The sequence below is a fragment of the Odontesthes bonariensis genome, chromosome 15 (assembly GCF_027942865.1).
Source record: "Odontesthes bonariensis isolate fOdoBon6 chromosome 15, fOdoBon6.hap1, whole genome shotgun sequence".
Lineage (NCBI taxonomy): Eukaryota > Metazoa > Chordata > Actinopteri > Atheriniformes > Atherinopsidae > Odontesthes > Odontesthes bonariensis.
In genome coordinates this window covers 11,876,099-11,898,852 of record NC_134520.1, presented here as the reverse complement: position 1 = coordinate 11,898,852, position 22,754 = coordinate 11,876,099, and the positions used below count along the sequence as shown (strand labels likewise).

General features: G+C 40.7%; 1 protein-coding gene across 1 annotated transcript; it reads left to right on the top strand.

Annotated features, from left to right (window-relative positions):
* Positions 1–11,345: 11,345 nt before the first annotated feature.
* On the top strand, positions 11,346–19,344 carry scp2b (sterol carrier protein 2b). Its single transcript, XM_075486250.1, has 5 exons — positions 11,346–11,476; positions 14,287–14,386; positions 16,854–16,983; positions 17,695–17,774; positions 18,721–19,344. The coding sequence occupies exons 1-5, from the start codon at positions 11,454–11,456 to the stop codon at positions 18,814–18,816; spliced, it is 429 nt and encodes a 142-aa protein (XP_075342365.1). The 5' UTR covers positions 11,346–11,453; the 3' UTR covers positions 18,817–19,344.
* The last annotated feature ends 3,410 nt before the right edge of the window (positions 19,345–22,754 follow it).

Sequence of the window (22,754 nt, the reverse complement as noted above, 5' to 3'; positions counted from 1 at the left end):
CAGGCCAGACACATCAATGACGTATTGCTGCCATCTACTGTTCGTTATTATTCAAGTCAATATTCTTTCGAGTGAACGGGTTAGATGTAAGCTCGATGCACAAAGTCATTCTCAAACTCCTTTATTGTCTGTTTAAATACTGCAATAGTTTCTTTGTTTTGGTCCAGCTATCCAGGTTCAGAACTACGTGCACATTGAACACTCCAGTTCATCAAAGCTCTCTGAACAACTTTCTTTGGTAATGAATGAACTTCTTACACTCAGTAAGTATGTGCCTCACTGTTTCAATGCTCCTACATTCACATTTGTGTTCTGAGTGTTTTCCGATCAGACCCAGCCCACTTTTGAGCCCACAATGGCCAAGTCTCAGTCTTCTTTTACTAATAAGCAGACACTTTTCTGTTCTTACTTTATTCTGTGTATTGTAAAGTAAGCCCTTCCCTTTTAAAAAAAAAATCATTTTCCCATAAGCTTTCGCATTGTTCATTGAATTATTATTTATGATTCCCATGAAATCAGATGGGACTGTAAAATCCTGTTCCTTTACAGCATTTTTTGCCATGTTATCTACTCCTTCGTTTCCTCCATTCTCTATTGAATTCAATTCAGTTTTATTCATACAGCACCAAATAACAACACATGTCATCCCAGGGCACTTCAAAGATGCAATCTAGTTCAAGCCAATTAGATTCCAATACATTTTAATACAATCGTAATCTAATTAAATCCAACTTATTACATTCCAAATTAGTCCAATTCATACATACTGAGCCAATTCAAAGAAAGTAGGATCTTTAAAGGGGATAGAGAATCAAAATCATCTTTTTCACGTTTTTGGTGTTAGTTCTGAGTCTCCCCACTGTGGGGAGTACACACGAAGTGCCAGCAAGTGTCAGAACCTCTGTTTCAAGTACTCCCCCTTTTTTGAATTGCCGTTAGAAAATGGGCAAATCCGTGTTTGAGCATTAAGTGACGTATCTTTTGGCGCAATCGCCCCCCCCACACCCAAATCCACAGCCACCCCCTTTCAGACACGCCCCTTCGGCGAGAAACAGAAACAGGTGTGCCTTCCAAGGCTGTGAAAGCGGACTACTATCGTTACATATTCTTCCCCCGGAAAGCAATGTTCGCGATCAATGGCTTTTATTTATTTTTAACAGCATCCCCAGTACATACAACCGCCGACTTTTCCTTTGCTCTGCGCATTTCACGGAATACAATTTCACAAACCTTGCACGATTCCGAGCAGGCTTCAGTCGGAATTTAATGCTCAGTAGAGGGTCAGTGCCGACTTTGCAACAAAATCAACCCCAGCAATAAGTACAGCCTGTAAGTATCACATTTTATTTTGTTTTAAATGTGTGTTGTGCCATATTCCTGTTGTAAAAATTGCACGTTAGCTCTGGCTTGTTCATCTAAAGGGAATGAGCTTTCTTTTCAATGAGAGCAAGGGCAGCCAATCAAGCAACGGCAACCGAATAGCGCCAACACCTACCTCCACTTCATAATGAGGTTGCCAGATAAGCTCTGAAACGACGCCAATAACGGCAAACGACGCATTCTAAACCCAGCATAGTAGCATAGCTGTTTCAGAGAGCCTTTTAGGGAGGTTCTGAGCCATTACAGACCCAACCAATTTTTTTTGGGCTACATATCACATCACAGAACAAAGATTAATGCCCCATTCAACCTTTCTCTATCACCTTTAAGATATGACGGAAGCGTCAGCCATTCTCGTGTGAAGACATTCTTGGGTAAAGACATTCGTGTCTACCTGCGTGTGTCCACCGAGCAAGGCAAACCTGTCCTCCGTCTCCGGCTCGCATAGGTTTCACACCACCAAATGGCACCGCAACCTTAATAAGCTCTAAAAGCTCTCTAAAACACACTCTACTCTGTGACACTCCCTACTCTGTGACACTCCCTTGTCTGTGGGGTTGTGGAATTGCCAATCGGCGGTAAACAAAGCAGACTTCATTACGGCTTATGCCAACCAACTATCACTTGACATCCTGGCTCTCACTGAGACCTGGATTAAGCCTGAAAACAATGCTACCCGGCTGCACTTTGGACCAACCACACATTCTCCCACACCTCTCGTCCACCTGGAGAGGTGGTGGAACGGGCCTGCTCATTTCCAACAAATGGAAATACAACCAACTGCTACCCATAGCTAAATACAACACCTTTAAATACCATGCCATTTTGGTAACTGCACCGGTCAAAATCTACATGGTTGTCGTATATCGCCCACCAGGACAACTCAATGACTTTCTAGGTGAACTAGACACCTTGCTCTCTTCCATCCCTGAGCATGACTGTCCCATAATCAAATCAAATCAAGTTTATTTGTATAGCACATTTCATGTACAAAACAATTCAAAGTGCTTCACATAAAATAAAAGCATTGCAGCAGGGAGTGTAAGAAGCATTAAAAATACATAAAAGAATATAAAGAGAAACAAATAAAATAATTTAAATGAATTTAAAAACAAGCAACAGTCCAGATAAATTAAAAGATATCGTGCAGATTTCAAGCATAGACACATGCTTTTAAACATGTTTTTAACCTGGATTTAAAAATGTCTCCATTTGGTGAAAGTTTAATCTCCACTGGCAGTTTGTTCCACTTGTTTGCAGCATAACAGCTAAATGCTGCTTCTCCATGATCCATCATAATGGTTCTTGGTGACATGAATATCCACCTTGACAGTCCTAACTCTTCAGCTTTTTTTACATTAATGCACTCATTTGAGCTACAACTGGTTTGCAGTGCTCCAACTCATAAAACTGGCAAAGAGCTTGATCTCGTTTTCAAAAGAAACTGTGCCACAGGTCTGTCACATCTCTGCACTTTTCTGACCACTATTTCATTCGGTTCAGAGTGAGTCTCCCAAGAAGACCCTCTGCTTCCACCCTTCCGCCGCAACCTGTCGCCCACCCACTTCTCCTCCATGGCAAACCCGCTCGATCCTCCCAGTCCCACCCTTGGCTTAATGATACTCTACGAGCATTGTGTACCAACCTCAGAGCTGCAGAAAGGAAATGGCACAAATCAAAAGATCCTGCAGATCTAACTAAATTCCAGGCACTACAGTCATCATTCTCATCCAGTGTCACTGATGCAAAAAAGTCTTTCTACATTAACAAGATTCACAGTGCTACTGACACCCAGAAACTTTTTTCCACTTTCAAAACTCTACTTAATCCTCCCCTCCTTGTGGTAACAGAATAAATTCTTTACCCCGCGACTCGCCCGATGACCGCTGGGATAGGCTCCAGCCCCCCCCGCGACCCGACCGACGGATTCAGCGGGTATAGAAAATGGATGGATGGATGGATGGATGGTCAGATAAGACAGGGTTATGAGGGAACACGGTTAACTTTTCACTCTCAATGCCATAAGTCAGCACAAGATCAAGGGTGTGATTAAGGCAGTGAGTAGGTCTGTGAACACTCTGAGAAAATCCAATAGAGTCTAATATAGAATTAAAGTTCATATTTAGGCTGTCATTTTCAACATCTACATGAATATTAAAGTCACCCACTATGACTTTATCTGTACTCAGCACTAACTGGGATAAAAACTCTGATAATTCAGACAGAAACTCAGAATAAGGGCCAGCTGGACGATACACAACAACAAACACAAGAGGTTTCTGTGATTTCCACTTTGGGTGGGAAAGAGTCTTGGATCTACTACTGATTTGAAGATTGCTGCCTCCACTCCCCCTCTACTTCTGGCCTCCTACTCCCACGTGAGATGGAACCCGCATAAATCCCACCTCACACCCTGTTCTGTTTATTCTGTACAGCATATTTATGATAGTAGGTCAGGTCTAGACTTGAAATTTCGTTCCTTAATTGCTAATAGTACTGCTGCTGAATCACTGCATATGTAATCACTGCATTTTGAACAACTTTTCTTTTGATCCTCAACTCACCAGAGTGCTGAAAACTGACGTGATCTGGAATTTGTAAGCCTTTTTCAACTCTCATTTCAGGTATGTGTACACTAAAAGCCACTCTGTTGCTCTCACAATCCTTTGACCCATCTGTATATATTTTTAAATAGCCATTCCAATGCTGTTCCAACCATTAGTGGGATATTTTTACTACATCTCCGGATTTCTTTCGCTTGTCATTGAGTTGAGTATGTATAGATCAACAACATTAATCGTGATGGCACAATTAACCAGCAGACCGGAGGACATACATTAAATTTGATGATACCAATTTCCTCTGTGTGGCCCTGTGATGGACTGGCGGCCTGGGTGTACCCCTGGGTGTATATCCAGGGTGTACCCCGCCTCTCGCCCAATGACTGCTGGGATAGGCTCCAGCCCAAATGGCTTGGCTTGGCAATTTCCTCTGCTCTAAACTTCAGCTGCTCACCTAAGTTGGTTTAGATTTTCCATGCAGATCCCAAGAATTCCCAGTACTGACTCAACAGGGTTTTAGTTGGAACAATTTCATTCTAATTTTCACTCATTTTCTTTAGGTACTTCAACACGAGTTTGAATCTTCTGATTTATAATGGCATCTCACTCATTTCTATTAAAAGATTCAATATTGGGGTGGGGTTCAAAATGCTCTGCTGCAAACTTGTATCCAGCTTCTTGCTCACTGAAGAGGCAGTTGATCCATATCCCATACAATCGTAATCACTGATAGATATTATACTGGCTCTGCATATCATTAGCAATAATTCTGTATTGGCGCCCCATTCCGATCCCGCTTGATATATAAGCACTTTCATGATCCTATCACATTTATAACAGATTTTCTCAAAATGAGTTTTCTAAGTCATTCTCTCATCTAACCACATTCTGAGAAATTTAAACTGCTTGAGTTTCTCACTGTCCATTCTGCATACTGCATCTTGTTTTTATGTCCAAATATCATGTATTCAGTTTGATATTGGATAATCTAAAACCCCAATTATTAGTCCATGTCGTCAAATTCTTCAAAGCATTTTTAATTTGGGAGAAAATATAAGAAAGATTTCTTCCTTGTTTCCAGATGGCCCCGTTATCTGCAAATAGAAAAAATGCCACACTCTTTTCCCACTCTGCTAAACATACAATTTACTGGAATATAAAATAGAATGGGGCCAATAATTATTCCGTGAAGTGTACCATTTTCAACCTCTAATTCCTCAGAAAATTTCCTTACCAACCTTCACTTGTTTTGTCTGGTTACATCAGAAATTCTTGATCCATCCATCCATCCATCATCTACCTCTTCTCTGGGGATTGGGTCTTTAATCACTTGTCTCGTTTTAGCTCTCAGTCTTGTGTACTCAATGTTGTGGTTCTCCATTGGATACTTTTTAAATTATCTGTAAACTCTATCGTTAGCCCAAACACCTAGATTGCGTTCCTCATTCTTTGGAAGGTTTTCTTCTTCAGAATAGCCTGTGATGCAGCTAACCATACCACTTTAGTTAGAGAACCATTCTATTCATCAACATCTTTGTCACTTTCTATATTATGATTCAAAAATCCAAAGCTTCTCTGAATCTCAACCAGTTTGCTCTTTTATAATTGAATCTTGAAGGGGGTTTGATTGGTTCCTCAAGTAGACATCTGCCAAATTGGCTGATTATTGGAGCATGGTCACTTCCCACTGTATTCTGATCCAGTACGTCCCATCTAACAAATGTTCGTTCTGTTGATGCAAATGTAATGTCAATAGTAGATTATGTTGTTCAACCTATCCTTGACCATGTTGGTCACCCATCATTAAAAACAACCAAGTTATATTGGTCTATGAATTCCTTCTCATGACCATTTTTGTCTCCCACAGCTCATTATGTGCATTTAAATCTCTAACCCAAATTACTGGGACACTGATTTCAGCCAGAGTTTCTTTGAAATAGTTTTTCTCAAATCGTTTTCTCCCTGTCTGTCAACACTTCTATTATTATACACATAATCGCTGTATTTCTGTCTATTCTTCGATATTGAATTCCATTTCTAATAAAAGTTTCACATCCGCCACCTGAAGTTGTCTCCTGATCTTTTCTCTCACAGTTATATTCTAGAATTACAAAACCTGGTCACGTTTTTTATCATGTTACTTCGATTTAGATTCTATTACGCCAAAGCAACGGTCGAGACACAGTGTCATAAAAAGGTTTTGACAGTTTTATGAGCCATCTGAAACCCCTTCTGGGTGGACAGAGGCACAGCGTCCATGCTGGTCAGATCAGCCGGGGTTGCAATGGGGACTGGAATAGAAGGGCAGCTAGCTCAGGCATGTCAGAAGAGGCGAGACAAGGTCACCTGGAGCCTCTTTTCTTTGGTGGCAACTTGAGCAGAGTTTAAGAACTGACCATCTTGAAAGCTGAATGAGGGGACCTTCTTAGTAACAGTCACACCAGAAGAGGGACAAGCCGCATGGAGACTGTGGAGGCAGGCAGCGAGCAACATGAGAGGAAGTAATATGAAATGGTCTGACGTGGAAAAACTGAAACCCAGAGGTAAATATGATGAAGGAGAAAAATCACAAATGAACAGGAGGTGAGACAATCAGTCATGGAAACAAGGTGTGACACAGGAAAGGATGTAAAACTCAACAGGGCAAACTCTATGAAATAAAATAGAAAGTAACTAGACATAATGAACCGTTATCATAACAGACATAAATTTCTCCTTTAACTCCTAATTAAGATCCTTTTTTTATTCATTTGGCTTGTGCTTGGTCATCTATGTCACTATCCTGAGAATTATATCGACAACACTCTTTTCTTTTGCTAACTGCACTCCACCCTCCCCCATCCCACAGTGCTCAGACTGTTATCAATGGTGAAAAACATAGAGTGGTTTTCTACTTTACATAAAAGTGTAAAATGTAAGATCTAAATAGGGACAAATTTCCAACTTAAAATACACAGCATTGGTGATTAGACAGTACTGACATGTGGTAGTATTCAGCATGGGATTGTTAAATGTGGTGCAGATTATATGTTTTATGTGCCTGCTATATGTACTACCTTATACAAAGCAATGTCATTTTATAAGTGGGCAGAGAAATGGTGATAGCAGAATATTAATATGTACATGTGTTTTGTATGGAACTGTGATCATCTCAAATTTGATGCAGATTTAATGTTCTATGTGTCTATGTAACTTGTAGTTGTATGTAACTACTTCCTGTTTCTCTGTGAATTCACGTTTAAAGTGAGCGTGTCATGGCAATGAGGGATATTGACTTGTACATCTGCTTAGTAGCTGTCTGTCATCTGATGGGTGAAGTGTGGTACTGATTGGACTTTCTTAAGAATAACCACTTCCTGTTTGAAAGCAAGTGTTCCCCGAGGGATTCTGTGGGGACTACTGAGGGAGTATGGAGTACGAACTATCCATTCCCTGTATAACAAAGTAAGAACTGTTTCCACATTCTTGGCACTAAGTTGAACTTGTTTCCAGTGCCTGTTGGACTCCCCCAAGGCTGCCCCTTGGCACCGATCCTGTTTGTGATTTTCATGGACAGGACCTAGAGAAGTAATCTTGGAGAGGAGGGTGTCTAGTTTGGGAACCACATGTGGTTCTTTTGGCGTCTTCAATCAAGACCTTCAGTGTGTGAAGCGGCTGGAATGAAAGTCAGCTCTTCCAAATCTGAGGCCACAGTTCTCAACTGAAAAAGCTGGAATGCTCTCTCTGGGTTTGGGATGAGTCCTTGCCTCAGGTGGTGGAATTTAAGTATCTCGGTATCTTGTTCACGAGTTATGGCAGGTTGAGCGAGAGATGACCTGGCCTCCACAGTCACCGGACCTGAACCCAATCGAGATGGTTTGGGGTGAGCTGGACCGTAGAGTGAAGGCAAAAGGGCCAACAAGTGCTAAGCATCTCTGGGAACTCCTTCAAGACTGTTGGAAGACCATTTTAGGTGACTACCTCTTGAAGCTCATCAAGAGAATGTAGAGTGTGTGCAAAGCTAGTAATCACAGCAAAAGGTGGCTACTATGAAGAAACTAGAATATAAGGCGTATTTTTAGTTGTTTTACACTTTTTTGTTAAGTACATATTTCCACATGTGTTAATTCATAGTTTTGATGCCTTCAGTGTGAATCTACAATGTCAATAGTCATGAAAAGAAAGGAAACTCATTGAATGAGAAGGTGTGTCCAAACTTTTAGTCTGTACTGTATATTTGGTTGATATATTGCACAATAAACTGTTAAACTTTTCAGTCTTGGTGAGTGTGTGGGTCTACTGGGAGCACTGCTGGTGACCGAAAGAACGAGATCACGGTTACAAGCGGCTGAAATGGGTTTCCTTTGGAGGGTGGCTAGGCTCAGCCTTAGAGATAGGTGGAGGAGCTCCAACATTTGGAGGGAGCTGGAGAAGAGCCACTGCTCCTTCGCATCGAAAGGAGTCAGCTTAGGTGGTTTGTGCATCTGGTTAGGATGCCTCCTGGTCCAGCTTTTCCGGGCACGTCCTACTAGGAGGAGGCCCCAGTGCAGACCAAGGACTTGCTGGAGGGATTATTTGTCCCTTCTGGCCTGGGAACGCCTCTGGATACTATAGGAGGAGCTGGAGAGTGTTGGCCTGGCGACGCCATCCTACGTACTTCCGCCCAAAGATTTTGGCTCCGCACATAGTCTGGCCAAATCCCCCTACCTCGGTTCGCTCAGTGTTTTGCCAATCAGCAAACAGTTGCGAGTGGTGACGCAGAACTCACGCGCGGAGTCCATTGTAGTCCATATAATTGTAGTTCAACTGCAGCGGAAATAAACATGGCAACGGAAGAACGCTAGAAGCCATCCATGAAGTTGTCTCAACTCTGGAGAGCATTATACAATTAAAACAAGAGCAAGAGGAATGCCTCGTCAATTTTGTTAGTGGCAAGGATGTCGTAGCTCTCCTTCCAACTGGCTTTGGGAAAAGTTTGATTTATCAAATGGTACTGGTATAATGAAAGCGGATGTGGGAAGCGTGATTCCCGAGCTAGAGCCTCGCGAGAGTAAGCATGAACCTCGGCGCATAACCTACGTCCTTTCTAAACATTACTGATTGGTTAAGGGAACTCCAATGAATTTAAGTTGCTGAGTAAGGTCCCACCCTCCATGGGAACGGATTCCTCTTGGGTTTTCCCAGACTGTTTGACAGAGTCAAAAGTCGGCTTTCGCCCATGCTAGGAGAGTGTTGCTGGGGGGAGGAATGTCTGTGTTTCTCTCCTGGTCCTGTTGCCTCCCCGACCTGACCACGGATAAGCAGATGAAAATAGATGGATGGATGGATATCATCCATGTTAGCCTTTAGCATATGTTTACAAATGTTGAAATGTAAAAACCTAATTCTGTAAAAAAAAAAAAAACCACAAAGTGTGAAACGGTTACACTTTGCCGTTCATGGTGGGTGTGGCTAAGGTGTGGTGGAAGTTTTTCTTACCTTCCTATTACATCTGATGAGAAATGAAATAGAGACCTTTCTTTTTCTGCCGGCCGGTCACAAGTTTATTTTCTTCTGCAAAAGAGGTCAATCCTACACCACTCAGCGGTCATGGTGGAGAAAGACCCAGGACAAAGGGAATCAAAATCATTTATACCTGAAACACCTGAAACACAATTACTGTGTCTCGGCACATGGTACATGAGGCAAATGGTGATGTGGATTGGAAAGCCTGTTGTGGGGGTTTCTAAAGCAGTTCTAAGAGACAGAATTTACCATAACAATTTCTCATAAAAGCAATGAGAGAAAGTGAGAGTGTGGAGTTTCCCAGGATGGGACATAGATGTTAATCTGTCCACTGCTCATGCGTAATTCTGCACTGAGTAACAGATAGCTAAACATTTGGTTTGGCGTTAAAAAGGTGAAAGGATGAGACAGACTTGGAAGTAAGTTGAGGCTTTACTGTTTGTCTTTGTTGCGCCTTACAAGCCACACATTCTTTCTCGTGAAAAAACAAAGCTTCTCCAGAGCTCAACGGCGGTGGCTGCACCACATTTAAAGCACATCTTGAATTTTGTTTACATGAAGTAAACAAAAACAGAGATGGCCGGTCTGAGCTGTGACCTTGCTCACGTGACTCTGATAACCGACAGAAAGCTAAGGAGCTTCTGTCACAGTTCAGTCATCTCGCCCTCAGTAGTTTTCCATTGATCCTGCCTCTGACCCACCGTCACTGAAACTGAACTAAAGAATTGACAGGAAAAACAGTTCTGGGAGTTCTGTGAACTTTACACCAGCAGGTCAGCATCACCTTGCAACTCATAGCATAAACAGTCTGTGATGAAAGAGTGATAAGGCTTCTGTGGGCTGAGCACTTGCTTTGAGTCCTGCCCTACTTACCAACCCACCCACACAGCCAGCCTTGTAACTTTGCTCTACAGAAGCAGTGAATGTAATCATTCAGAGATTACATTACGAAATGTTCGAATGTTCATGTCCACTTGCTCTTTGGATTTTAAACCTTACCTGTCCTCTTCAAAGAGTCTGGAGCTTTGACTGCAGCAAAAGTGCGCTGCAGTCTTTTATATTTGTGGCTTATTATCTGAAATCCATACATTCATCATCAATGTATCTTCAACATCTGATATTACAAGTCTATGAAGTTGTTGCTGATTAGCTGTCTATAAAACTGCCATGTTGAAATCATAGTTATCTCTTTCACACATCACATTTTAACTGCCTGTCACCTTTAGATTATAGCCCAATAAGTACAGCAAAAAGCCTGGAGGTTACCTTATTATCTTAGAACATTGTTCTTTGTGTGTGTTGGAAATAAAAGAATCAAAGCCAAATTCACTTCAATGATACGACGTGAGAGTTTTCTACCCACAGAGGAATCTGATTGTTTTGTGCACTTGTTTTTGAGGTTTTACACAATCTTATCGCAAAGGTGGTGACAGATTACAGGTGTGTTTTTGCATTAGTTAAACATGCCTCGGTGAGAACACGCTTGGGTCAGTTTTTGCTAAATATAAAAATACACGCAATCAAGGGTCATGAAAAATCTGTTTTACGACAGTTAAAACAAACCCACTAAATCTTCAAGAAAATCTTTATAATGCAGCCCTTAAAGTGTTTTTCCAAAAGTCCAAAATCAGGAGGTAATCCTGCACAGGATTACCTATGTGCACACACATAAAGACAAACATGGAAGAGCTGTGATGCTGGTGTGTTTAAACCAGCTCAGACCATGTGCAGGCCTCATGAACACGACTGCTTTAGCTGGCCGGGTAGAAAACCTCCAAAGTGTACCCGATAAAAATGGCGTAAACCATACAAAACACAACACAACCTTAAATTGTATCATTTATGGTGTAAAGCTGAACAGAATAAGGCTATATTTTTGAGGCCGTTCGCAGCTTTCTGACATCGACACATCGAGTCTGAGGATCCGTGAAGGCAGGAAGAAACGAGGAAGGGTAGTTAGCTAACAGCAGGCGAAGAACGAGCGCTGTCAGCTTATTTAGGGCACTGTGTTCTCTTCGTCATTGCACAATGCCTGAAATACAGACAAGGAGGTAAGAACACTTAAACTTGTGCAGTTTAGCATTGGCACTTTGATGTTCTGAACAACGTAGTGGAGCGACCGTCATTGTGCCGGTTGATGTTACATCAAACTTAGCTTGGAAATGGGTTAAATGTCACGCAACAATGCGAGCATTGTCACCAGGCTTCGGTTTCAACGAGCCATTCCTCAGTTGGTCATAATAAGCTTGTAATACTTGCTGGGCACCAACTAAACCACTGAAAAGTGCACCCCCGGCCCTGCAACAGCTTTTCTTTGCGTGTTGTTGTGGTGCAAAGTGCCAGGTTCTCCCCAGCTAGCTGACAGGCACATCAGTGTGGAAGATGCCGAGCTGACTCTGAAATACGATAAAATTATTGGAGTGCCACCAATATTCATGGGGTCTTTGAATATGTGTACTCTCTCAACATGCTTATCTTCAAGTTTCAGCAGTAATATTATCATTAATCTGACGAAAGTTATGGAAGTTTTTCTGTGCCATCAGTTTAAATACGAATTTCTAATATCGAATTTTTACAGCATCAAAATCAGACTTTGAATTTGAAAAACCAACAGTGGAAAAAAATTCAACTTCAAAAAATTCAGTGGAAAAAAATTCAACTTCCAAAAATTCAGTGGAAAAAAAAAAAGAACCAGACTTAACATCCGGGTAAACAGGGAGAAGCAATTGATCCCTGTCTCAATTCATCCAACGGCAGCCAATCAAGTTACGCTACACATCGGACAGATCAGCCATGTCCACCAACGCCGGTGATGGTGCTTCGGTGAGTGAGTTTACGTTATTTGCCATTTGTGTTAATAAAATTGAGTAATAGATATTACTAATATCTATTGAGCTGATCTGATGAATTGAGACAGGGATCGATTGCTTCTCCCTGTTTACCCGGATGCTGAGTCTGGTTCTTTTTCCACTGAATTTTTGGAAGTTGAATTTTTTTTCCACTGTTGGTTTTTCAAATTCAAAGTCTGATTTTGATGCTGTAAAAATTCAATATTAGAAATTCGTATTCAAACTCTGATGGCACAGAAAAACTTCCATTAAAAACTACCCTTACAAAGTCCGTTTGTCTACATAGTTTTTAAAATGTGAAAATATAATCATGTAATACTCTACTGTGTGTCAGTTGTAACATTTTTCAGTGACATAGAAAGACGAACTCAGGATACTGTGAGTCGTTTAGTAGCGATTAAACCAGACTTTATGGCTACTTCAAGAATTTCTTTAGAAACTTTTAACTGTACATACATTTAAGCAGATGCTTTTATCCAAAGAAACTTACAAGTGATGAACACATTGGGGGTAATGTGGGCTTAAGTACCTTGATAAGCATGAAATCTAATTCTCAGTTATTCAAAGCGAATGCGCAGACTAACCTAAAAGGATCCCTTACTAATAAGACTTCCAGGTTTAATATATTGTAACTACTGAAATATGTTGTGAAAAGCAGATATTTGATTTTCTTCAAAATCCTTCTGACTCTGTGTGCACAACAATGATGTAAAATGGCTGAGTTTGCCAACTGCTCTCTTAACCTCTTAAACTGACCAGCAGGAATATGCTAACTGAGCACCACAGTGTGCCATGTTGGATCTGAGAGGCAAATGTCTCCAGCTTTCCTGGAAAGCAGGCAGAACAAATGCAACTTCTCACCTGCAGCTGTACTCAATATGCTTTCCCTAATCCATTTAATACCTTTGACCACTAATGCTAACTGTTAACCCTAACTGATTGTCATACAGGTCTCCAATCTGTGGCGATAGTACTGGATCCAGCTGGATTTTGGTGTAACATTGAGGAAAAAGTGCTTTCTGCAGCTCCCAGGGCTGAGCTACCATGCCTTTATTATCGCTTCCACTTAGCTCCCCTCTGTGTGTGGTGGAATTTGAGTCACGGTTAAATTCAACACTGTTCTCAGCTTTTCAGATATTGAAACCCATCACAATTAAAGTTCAAACTAAGCCACACAGTTCTGGTCTCTGCTCCCACAGCTCGCTGCAGCATGTTTACTTTGAACAGTGGGCGCCAGAAGATGAAGCTCAAACTAACTTATGTCAGAATCAACAAATCAAAGCACAAACTGCACATCAGCTTAATGAGACTTACTTTAATTATTTCGCTTGACTGTGGCACTTTAGCGTAACTGCTTCCATCACATGTGGCCTTGTGGCTCATGCCCTATTTGCATTCAGGCACAGCTTCTTGGCCGCAGTAATGGGTTATATAGCTAGCTAGAATAAACTAGAACTAGAAGGTTACACACAAAGTGACCTCCATATCGAGTGCCCTATTTTACAATCTGAAAGAAAATGGGTAGGTTCTGGACTGAAATCTAATGGATATTTCTTTTTGGCTATGCTCAGCCTTTGCACCTCCACTTTCAGGAAATTCCCTCTGGAAAGGTTTTTCTTTGTGTCAAACATCAGTGATGACATATGTCTGTGTCTGCTCACACCGTGGCACAGGAATCCTGTTGAGGTGCACTCACTGTGAACCAGGTGTAGACCATGTGGAAAATGGAGGCTTGGTTTTGTTGTGCATTAATCCATCTGGGAGTGCAGAGTGGGTTCTGTAAGGTGCTTCACCTCATATTTGGTGGCCAGCGGCCGGGTGCAAATCACTTTATAAATGAAATCGACAAAAAAAACCCAGTAACGCTGAGCTGTTCGGAAGAAATACTTCAACTGTGCCAGAATAATTAAATATCTGGTCAGTGGTTGTTTGGTCTGTACATCTGTGTGCTGCTTTTCCATCCTTCTGTCATTGCTAACCTTACTCTATTATTCTCATGCATTTTCCATCAGCATGTTAAGGATTCAAGCCATTAATACCAGTGCAGCTGATGGACTGGAGGGCTTCAAGGCACATGGTGTGTTCCAGGAAATCAACAAGAAGCTTCAGGAGGTGATTATTTTACACACAACAGGAGACAGTATGTTCAAACTTACAGTTTTAAGTGATGCGTGTTGATTCTTGTTTTTAGAAAAAGGGCAACACAACAGTTTTAGTTAGATTTGTTGTACTTTGTTAAACAAACTGAGCATCAGTCCAACCAGTCACAGTCTCTCCACACGTGTGACGCAGCTACATCGGCTCTTGGTGTCCCATTTGCATCCGTTTGTAAAAGGTCACATCGTAGCACACAAATAATTTCAAGCTTATGTCTCAATCAAGCAAATGGCCTCCACCTGTGCCTTTAAGCAGCTCTGCCTGTGCCACCTCAATCAGGCTGTCTGTGTATTAAATGGGATTTGTAGAAACGGCAGCATGGGGGCAGTCTTGCAACTCAGACACATGGTTTAGTTTAATATCTAAAAAACAACTGCTCAGAGAAACAGATTTAGAATTATTGCAGTGGAGCTTATCTTTTTTTTAAATTTTTTTCCCACAGGCTCCATCCCAGTTGTGTATTTCCGCTATAGTTCATCATTATGAGGGAGAAGAATGTTTGTTTTCAAATTTGAAGAAGATTTGGGAGGATATTGCAAACCACTTTATTTTTGCTGTTTAAGCTATATTCAGCTTTCAGAGTGTGGACAGTAAACTCTTGGATATAGACAGAGAAAGGGATTAGAATCTAAGACCACTGCGAGTGTATAAGAAGATGCATTTGGAGGTTGCAGAGTTAAAGGACCTCCCGTGAATTTTTTTTATTGCAAAGTGTCTGTTATCATTTTGCTTCTACCATAGAAGAAACCAGCTGAGTTTCTATTTCCTATCAAAGCAAATCTGAATGTGATGTGAGTAAACTAGGCTGTGTGGCATCGCCAGAAGGTGGCAGTATAAGATTAGGACATTGCTCATCAGCTGCCACAGTAGAAGAAATAGTTGCTCTAACCAGAAAATTAACTCCTAGAAGACAATAAAACAAATACTGATTTTAACGTCCATGAGAGAAAATTGCACAGAGCTCTGCTTGAGGAGTCCCTTTAATCTCTGGGATATTATGTCGGGGAAGTCTGTCATGTGTCTGTTGTTCGTCAGCTCAAACCGGAAACAGCTGGTGGGTCATGTCATCTTAATCTTCATCAGGTCAGAGGCCATTCAAAAAGTTTTTGTCATTCCTCAAGTAATTCATTCCTTTTTGATTTGCAAAAGCCACCTCAAGCAAACCTATCAATTATTTTGTATATCAGCAAATGTTTTTTTGATTTCTAAAGTTTCCATTCACCTTTTCTTCAATGAAAACCCGGCTACTCTGTACGTGTTCCTCAGGCTCAGCAGATGTGGTGAATACAGCTACACGTCACAGCTCTTTGACTATAAATTATTGTGAAAATAATACAGTCAAGTAACACCGATATTTATGGATTATTTAAAAATTAAATTTATTTCAAGTTATACCATGTAACTCATGTTACAAAAAGCTCATTACAAACCTCGTTGTTTCATGAATAATACCCGATGCCAAAGGCTGCCTGTGAATAAAAGTTCAAATGTTAACCAGATAATTCCTGCCTTGAAGAAATAAACAATTCACCGCCGACTCTCTGACAATTGGCATGAAATGTATTTAAAAAGCTGTATTCCGGTACGTTCTCCTCCAGCCTCTCTGACCTCATTTCAGCGGTTTTTAACGTGAGCTAAATCTGCCAGGTTTCTGTCAGTTTTCATGGCTAAACACACAGTTATGGTTAAAGAACAGCTGTCAGAGACGGAATTAGATTCCATCTGTTTTGGGATTTACTGATGTACATGCGAGTTAATTGGCTTTAAAAAAGCTTAATCTGAAGCCTTGCTACAGTGAACCCTTGTGTAGAAGCAAAATAGCACAGTTTTGCATTACCCAATTTGAATGGGAATTCAATTTAAAGTGTCCAAGGCAGAAACCCACCCAAGATTAGTGTCACCAGTTCACAGCCCTCCCTTCTGTACCAGAGTTGTAGTGTAAAATAATGGCCATGAAAACAAATTCTAAGCTGACGCTGACTGACCTCACATGATTTTATCCTACAAGACATTTGTGAAGTAAAAAAAATACTGACCCTTAGTTTCTTCTGCTATGGACTGTACTTGTAAAGCGCTTTTTCTTGCCATCCTTCTTACAATCATTATTATCCACCACAAACCAGTTGGTTCTTCTGTGAGTCCAAGTAAATGCTGAGAACCTCCAAACTTAAAGCCTGGGACTGCAGCGCGTTCACTTTTTTTTCTCTACATGCACCGCCTGCTGATAAAAGCACGGAAACTGTCGTTTCACATACAGTATGTTGACAATAACGGCCATATTGGTAGTTTTTCAAAGTAAATTGTTACTGGTCAACAAAACAAAAAGATGAATGTAACTGCTGTTTCTGTACATGCCGTTTCTTTGTTAGCACTTAGCAGAGGTGTTCTGGTTAAATTAACTTGAAATCTCTTTGCTTTGTAGGACGGGGAGCAGCTTGTGAAGAAAATTGGAGGAGTTTTTGCTTTCAAAGTAAAAGAGGGCCCAAATGGACAGGAGGCAACTTGGTTTGTGGATGTAAAGAATGGCAAAGGCTGTGTTCACAATGACACAGGTGAGAAAACTCTGGGGGCCTGAATTACAGCCTGTTATCTTTGGAACATTTAAACATTTGGAACACAGTTGGAGATCTAAGGTGCTTCTCAAAGTCAAGCAATTATCTTTGACAGCCATGTTTCTTTAGTGCTGCATTAAGCTTCTAGCATGGTTGCTGCGATGGCTCGCGCAAAAGTTGAGAAGAAAACACTCGAGGATGGCCCTCCTGACTACCATGTTCAGAGTTCTGTGCATCTACCAATCTTAGCTGACCACAGTATTTATAAAAAAAAAAAAAAAAAAAGGGCTGATGTTTCCACAGTGTCATAGGATGTTTTTTTTTTGTCCTGTGCACAAAAGACTTTAGACAGGCTTTCACACAATTTTGGCCTTAAATACCTGTTATTACCTGTTAAGTTAACTGCTACAAACTATTCAACAGCTATTCAGTTTTTCAGCTGTTGGGGAAGTCGGATGAAACTTGACGTTGCCCGAGTGCGCAGTTGTTTTACCTATGTGTTTTACAAATGCAGGGAAGTTCTCTTATCGAGCTTAAGATGAAAATGCCTCTAAGGAAGCATCCTTAATTTGAGAAGCACCTTTAGTTTAAAGTTAAGGGACTGCCACCACAGACTGCTTTTTGTACGTTTGCTTATATAATGCCTTTAAGTAAGTAAGCACATGTCTCTTATCTTTGAGTTAAAATGGCCCCTGTATCTGTGCCATGCAGATAAGAAAGCAGATTGCACCATCTCCATGTCGGATACAGATTTGTTGGCTTTGATGACGGGGAAGATGAACCCACAGACTGTAAGTATCTAACCACGTAACATTTTCAAGCGCTTTGTCTATTATGTGGCAAAGAAAAGTAAAAGTACTGTTTATTGTATCATATGGTTGAGATTGGAGCTGCGGTTGTTTTTTACTTTGAAAAAGAAATCATTATTGTACCTTAAAGCAGATGCAACAGGTATATACAACAGATACACAGAAACCTTTTGTAAAGAAACAATTGCAAGCCAGAAGTGAAGCTTCACTAAAAGCCAGGGGGTTGCTAACTGTTCCAGCACAGTAGTAAAACATTCAGGAGTTCATGCCATGCATGAGACACATGGCTGCCTCTGAAAATGGAACAGATGATGGAAACAGCAGGATGAACTAAGACACCACACATATTGTATCTTCATTTGTAAAAATCTGTTGTTCCAATTTCACTGGTCAGATTTCCAACCGGCAACAACGCAATGACCTGAAGCACACAGAGGTGTGCAGAGGTGTTATCAGTGACAGAGTGCTGCTGTGGCAGAGAGAGAAACCAGCTGATGCCGGATGAAAACAATGTGGATGAGAAGAAACCAAGCTGTAGATGGTGCTTCACCTTGTTTTTTTTTCCTCCAAAGGCAAAATGGATCCTTTAACTTTGCCCATTTCTGTCCAAAACTCAGAGCTTTTTGGAACAGAGCACTCGGACTGGTTCAATATTTACACCCATCATCTGATTTGCATCCTCTGTTCACTTGAGTCCAACAACTTTCATTATTCCACTCTGTGCTTGTGTGCCATGCAGTTTCCTGACATGTCATAAGCCTTTGTTGTCATTGCCCCACTTTTCCCAGGGGTTGGGTTAATCTCTCATGGTAACTCTTAAAACCAGTAGCGTGTAGTTCTCTTTAACACAGATTGAACGCTGCCTCAGATTTCAAGCTGTCCTGATGTCAGTTTTTACACCCCCCTCCCCACTCTCTCTGATTCCCAGGCATTTTTCCAGGGCAAGCTGAAGATCACAGGGAACATGGGTCTGGCCATGAAGCTACAAACCCTGCAGCTGCAGCCGGGCAAAGCAAAGCTGTAGAGGAGATTCTCCACCAAGGAACTAAACCTCTCAGCCACAGAGAATTTAAGAGCAAGTCTGGTTCCGATTTAACGTTGAAATTCTGTAAGAAATTCTCAACACCGGACTGAGTCACTTTTTGTCTCGGTGACCTCACTGGCTGAGCCAGGCATTAGTCTGCAGCCCCCACCAATCTAACTGGGGAATAAGATAGATGAATAGACAGATAATTAATTTCCCAATCAAGTTCCTGTCTGCAAGCTCTCTCTACTACGATACTGTCGATCCACACAAGCTGAGACAGGTGCTTCCTACTTTTTGATACTAATTTCATTTAGAATAACCTTACATGATAATGAAATGTGTTTGTGAGTGCATTATCTCTGGAAATGTTTTGAGTTGGGAGATGAATATTTTATTCCACAGTCATGGACACAGTGTAAGTGCCTCTTTGTCTCAGATTAGGGTTTTTAGTCAAAAACATGGAAATGTTTCTTGCTGTTGTAATTTCCTGTCACTATTGTATTGAATAAATTTGTCCTTACCGCATGGTCTTGACTTGAGTCTGTCTTTCAAACTGCCATGTTTTTACTGTTTTGCACCCTTTACTGCCAGTGATGTCATGTTTCGGATACTTATGCAGCCATAAAAGCTGAACAGTTTCTGTGAAATAGCTCATAAAACAGGCTTAACAAAATGTGGCCATATTTAAGTTTTTCTTTACTTTTATAGCGTTATGACAAGTTTATGGCTGTTAAGATGGAAATTGTGGCCCAGCTTATTCAGTGAAAAGGCTCTTCCTGCACAGTTTAGGGCTCCAGCTTCAGGTTACAGTATATTAGCATAGCTTTCTCTTTAGACAGTAGAATTTTGCCGTCACTATTTAGCTGGCTGGCCCTGCTCCCCTTGAGGGGAAAAAAACATTTCACTTGCACAACACTGCAGCGACCTGATTCCAGACTGCCACGCAGCAGTTTTTCCTTTGTACATGGAGGAGTATGGCTAACAGACAGATCTGTTAACTAGCTCTGACCCAGATTCCACTGCAGCTTTGGCTGGGCTCTTGGAGTTTTCTGGGTCTTACTCTGCTGTCACACGGGCCGTTTAACTGGCCATTAATGACACCCTTTAGAGAATCAGTGCAATGCCGTTTTTGAAAATGTATAAAAAGAACTTGAATGTTTTGGGGAGTGTTGGACTATTTCTATCCCAACTGTCATTAAAGAAAGGCTAACACACAGGATTAGTCCTACAGTCTTTACTGTGTGATTCAGCTCAGATTGTGATTAAGATAACAGCTTTAAAAAGACTCAAGGGGAAAGGAAGAAGAGAATCTTTTTTGGATAAAAGATGCACATCGGGGAGGTGCTATACTTTATATTTTTACATTATTTTATGTATTTTTAATGCTTCTTCCACTCCCTGCTGCAATGCTTTTATTTTATGTGAAGCACTTTGAACTGTTTGTACATGAAATGTGCTATACAAATAAATTTGATTTGATTTGATTTGATTTATACCCCATATAATTGAAATTGAGAGAAAAAAAGAGTTCACTCATCCCGAGCCTGGAAAGCAGTAGCTTGATATTCTCTGACTTTGGCCACAGTCTGACAAAATAACTTGAAATATGACCATCAGAAGCACTGTAGCCTCATGCAAGGAAGGTTTCCTGTCACATAAAAACTTTGAATGATGTCTCTGTGATGTCGTATGGCTGAGTTATGAGGCCTCAAAATGGAAAAATAAGAAAAAGTAGGCACAAGAGTAATATGTTACTATGTTAACCCATAATTACAAATAGTACCAAAACAACATCTCAAATGTTAATCCTGAATTACTGGAACAACAAATACTGGGAAAACAAGTGTAATACAATAAAAAGTCTGAACTCAGTCACAGAAATATGAGACATTGCCCAAAAGCTGCATCTCCTCTGGGCCGCGTCTGGCCCGGACAGCACTTGACGTAACCAATGCAATATCATTCATGAAATGAATGTTTTTGACTGGCCCACATAACATTTGCCTGTGAAATAAGGGCTAAAAGTGGCCCAGATTTGGCTGGAATGTGTCAGAATACTGTCTTTTTAAACACTTTTTTAAGAGGAGGTGCTCCAACACAGTAGTTGATATGCCACCGTCCCAACAACTTAAGTTTTCCTGGTGTCCAAAGTCAAAGTTTGTTTTCATAAATAAATAAAGTATTTTTCTATTCTATTCTATAAAACCAAGAAAAGAAAATTCTCAATTTCCATTTTGCAATGTTTCCTATTGCTAAACCTCTTTGGCAGTCATAGCATTGGGGTTTTATGCATATTTGCCTTTGTATCTAAGACACTAAAAAACAAAATGGGAGGGTCTAACAAAGGATGTCAAAATAGTAAGTTGAATGATGAAACTGTAGGAACCCTTGAGCTTGAGCTATACAGAGAATGTTCACAACAAGATTGAACTAAATCAGCCGGAGGCAAGAGTAGCATTTCATATGCTGCAGCGCTCTTTCATAAAAGCCCAAAATTATCTTCCATGATGTTCCTGCATGCTCCTTTGTCACTGTGACCCTAACCAGAATAAAATGTTTACTACTTCTAAGTTAGGTAACTCTGCAGTGATTCAGCTAGTATAAAAGCTTTTTTTTGTACTGGGAAATAATTATCTGCTACAACATGAACTATGTTAAAAAGAGATCTTGGAATGGAACAAGTAGAGTCATGAAACGCGCTGCTGGGAACAGCAACAACCTTCCATTAAAAGAGAAAAACTGAAATGAAAAACATCTCTTCAAGACACAAAGCAGGAAAATCAGCATGTTGTTGTAAAAGGTTTATAAGAAACTGAATTAGACATCTGTTTTGACAAACACCTGATATGTTGGATGTTAATTTGATATTGATGTTTGTTATGAAGGACACGTTTCAATAGGAGCTAACCTCAGTGGTGTGCTCGAGAAAGAGATGATATAATATAGGTCGTAGGAAATCTGCAATGTGCAAAAAGAGCTGGGGAGAAGCTGTGTGTAAATGATGAAACATCTCGCCGAGTGTGTGTCCATGATTCGACAGGAGGATTCTCTATTGATTTATCACACATGATCCCTGCTGCTCTGTGCAGTGTCCCACGGAATGACAAGAAACATAACAACCTGCAATATTTCATACAAATTAATCTTTTGGAAAGGCTCTTGTTCTAAGAAATTTGTCTGTTTCACAGAAACAGTGGAAAGTTCTTGAAAACATGCAGCAGAGACCAGCCCAACTCTAAGGGGAAAAGAGCCTGCCAAATAATATGATGAGTAATAAAGAGAGCACGAACCAGAGTGTGTTTTCTCCAGTTTTGGAAGGGAAATTGAGGATATGAACCCAGGTCGATTTTCTTTTCTGAGCCTGAAAATAACACCACATGCATGGCATGTCATGGCATGTTTTTTTTACTGTGGTAATTTTGGCGATTCGGACCAGTGTCGGTCAGACACTGGCGTGTCTTTGTGAACCTCTCAAATCACATCTTTGGACGGTTCATACATAACTTTTGTCTACGACCTTTAACATTTGTCTGCAACTTGAATGTTGAATTCAAGTTTTTGTTTTCTGATAAAAAAAGAGGGGTGGCACGATTGTAATAAAAGCATAATAACACTCTTTTTTCTACTAGCTACCGTTCTTGCAGTATTTTTTCAGACAGTTGGTGTCAAAAATTCGTCCAGAAGATAGCTAGTATCCAGTGAATCACTTGACGTGACACCATTTTTTTCAAACAAGAGTGGATAAGAATCAGGGAGGCCAAGAAGGAAATCTCAATGACATGTGGCAAAATGTAATTTGGCAAACATTCAAATATGAATCATTATAGAGTGAAAATCCCTTTTACCCCCTGTACTGTTATTTAAGTAATAGTCTGATTGAGAGTTAAAGTGAAAGGATCAACAAGAAAGATTTATATATAGACGTAATGCCTGTG

Excerpts from the sequence above, each read along its gene's own strand:
- scp2b (XM_075486250.1), top strand. The coding sequence starts at position 11,454 with ATGCCTGAAATACAGACAAGGAG. Across the intron at positions 11,477-14,286 it reads CCTGAAATACAGACAAGGAG|CATGTTAAGGATTCAAGCCA; the intron begins GTAAGAACACTT and ends ATTTTCCATCAG. Across the intron at positions 16,984-17,694 it reads CTGTGTTCACAATGACACAG|ATAAGAAAGCAGATTGCACC; the intron begins GTGAGAAAACTC and ends TGTGCCATGCAG.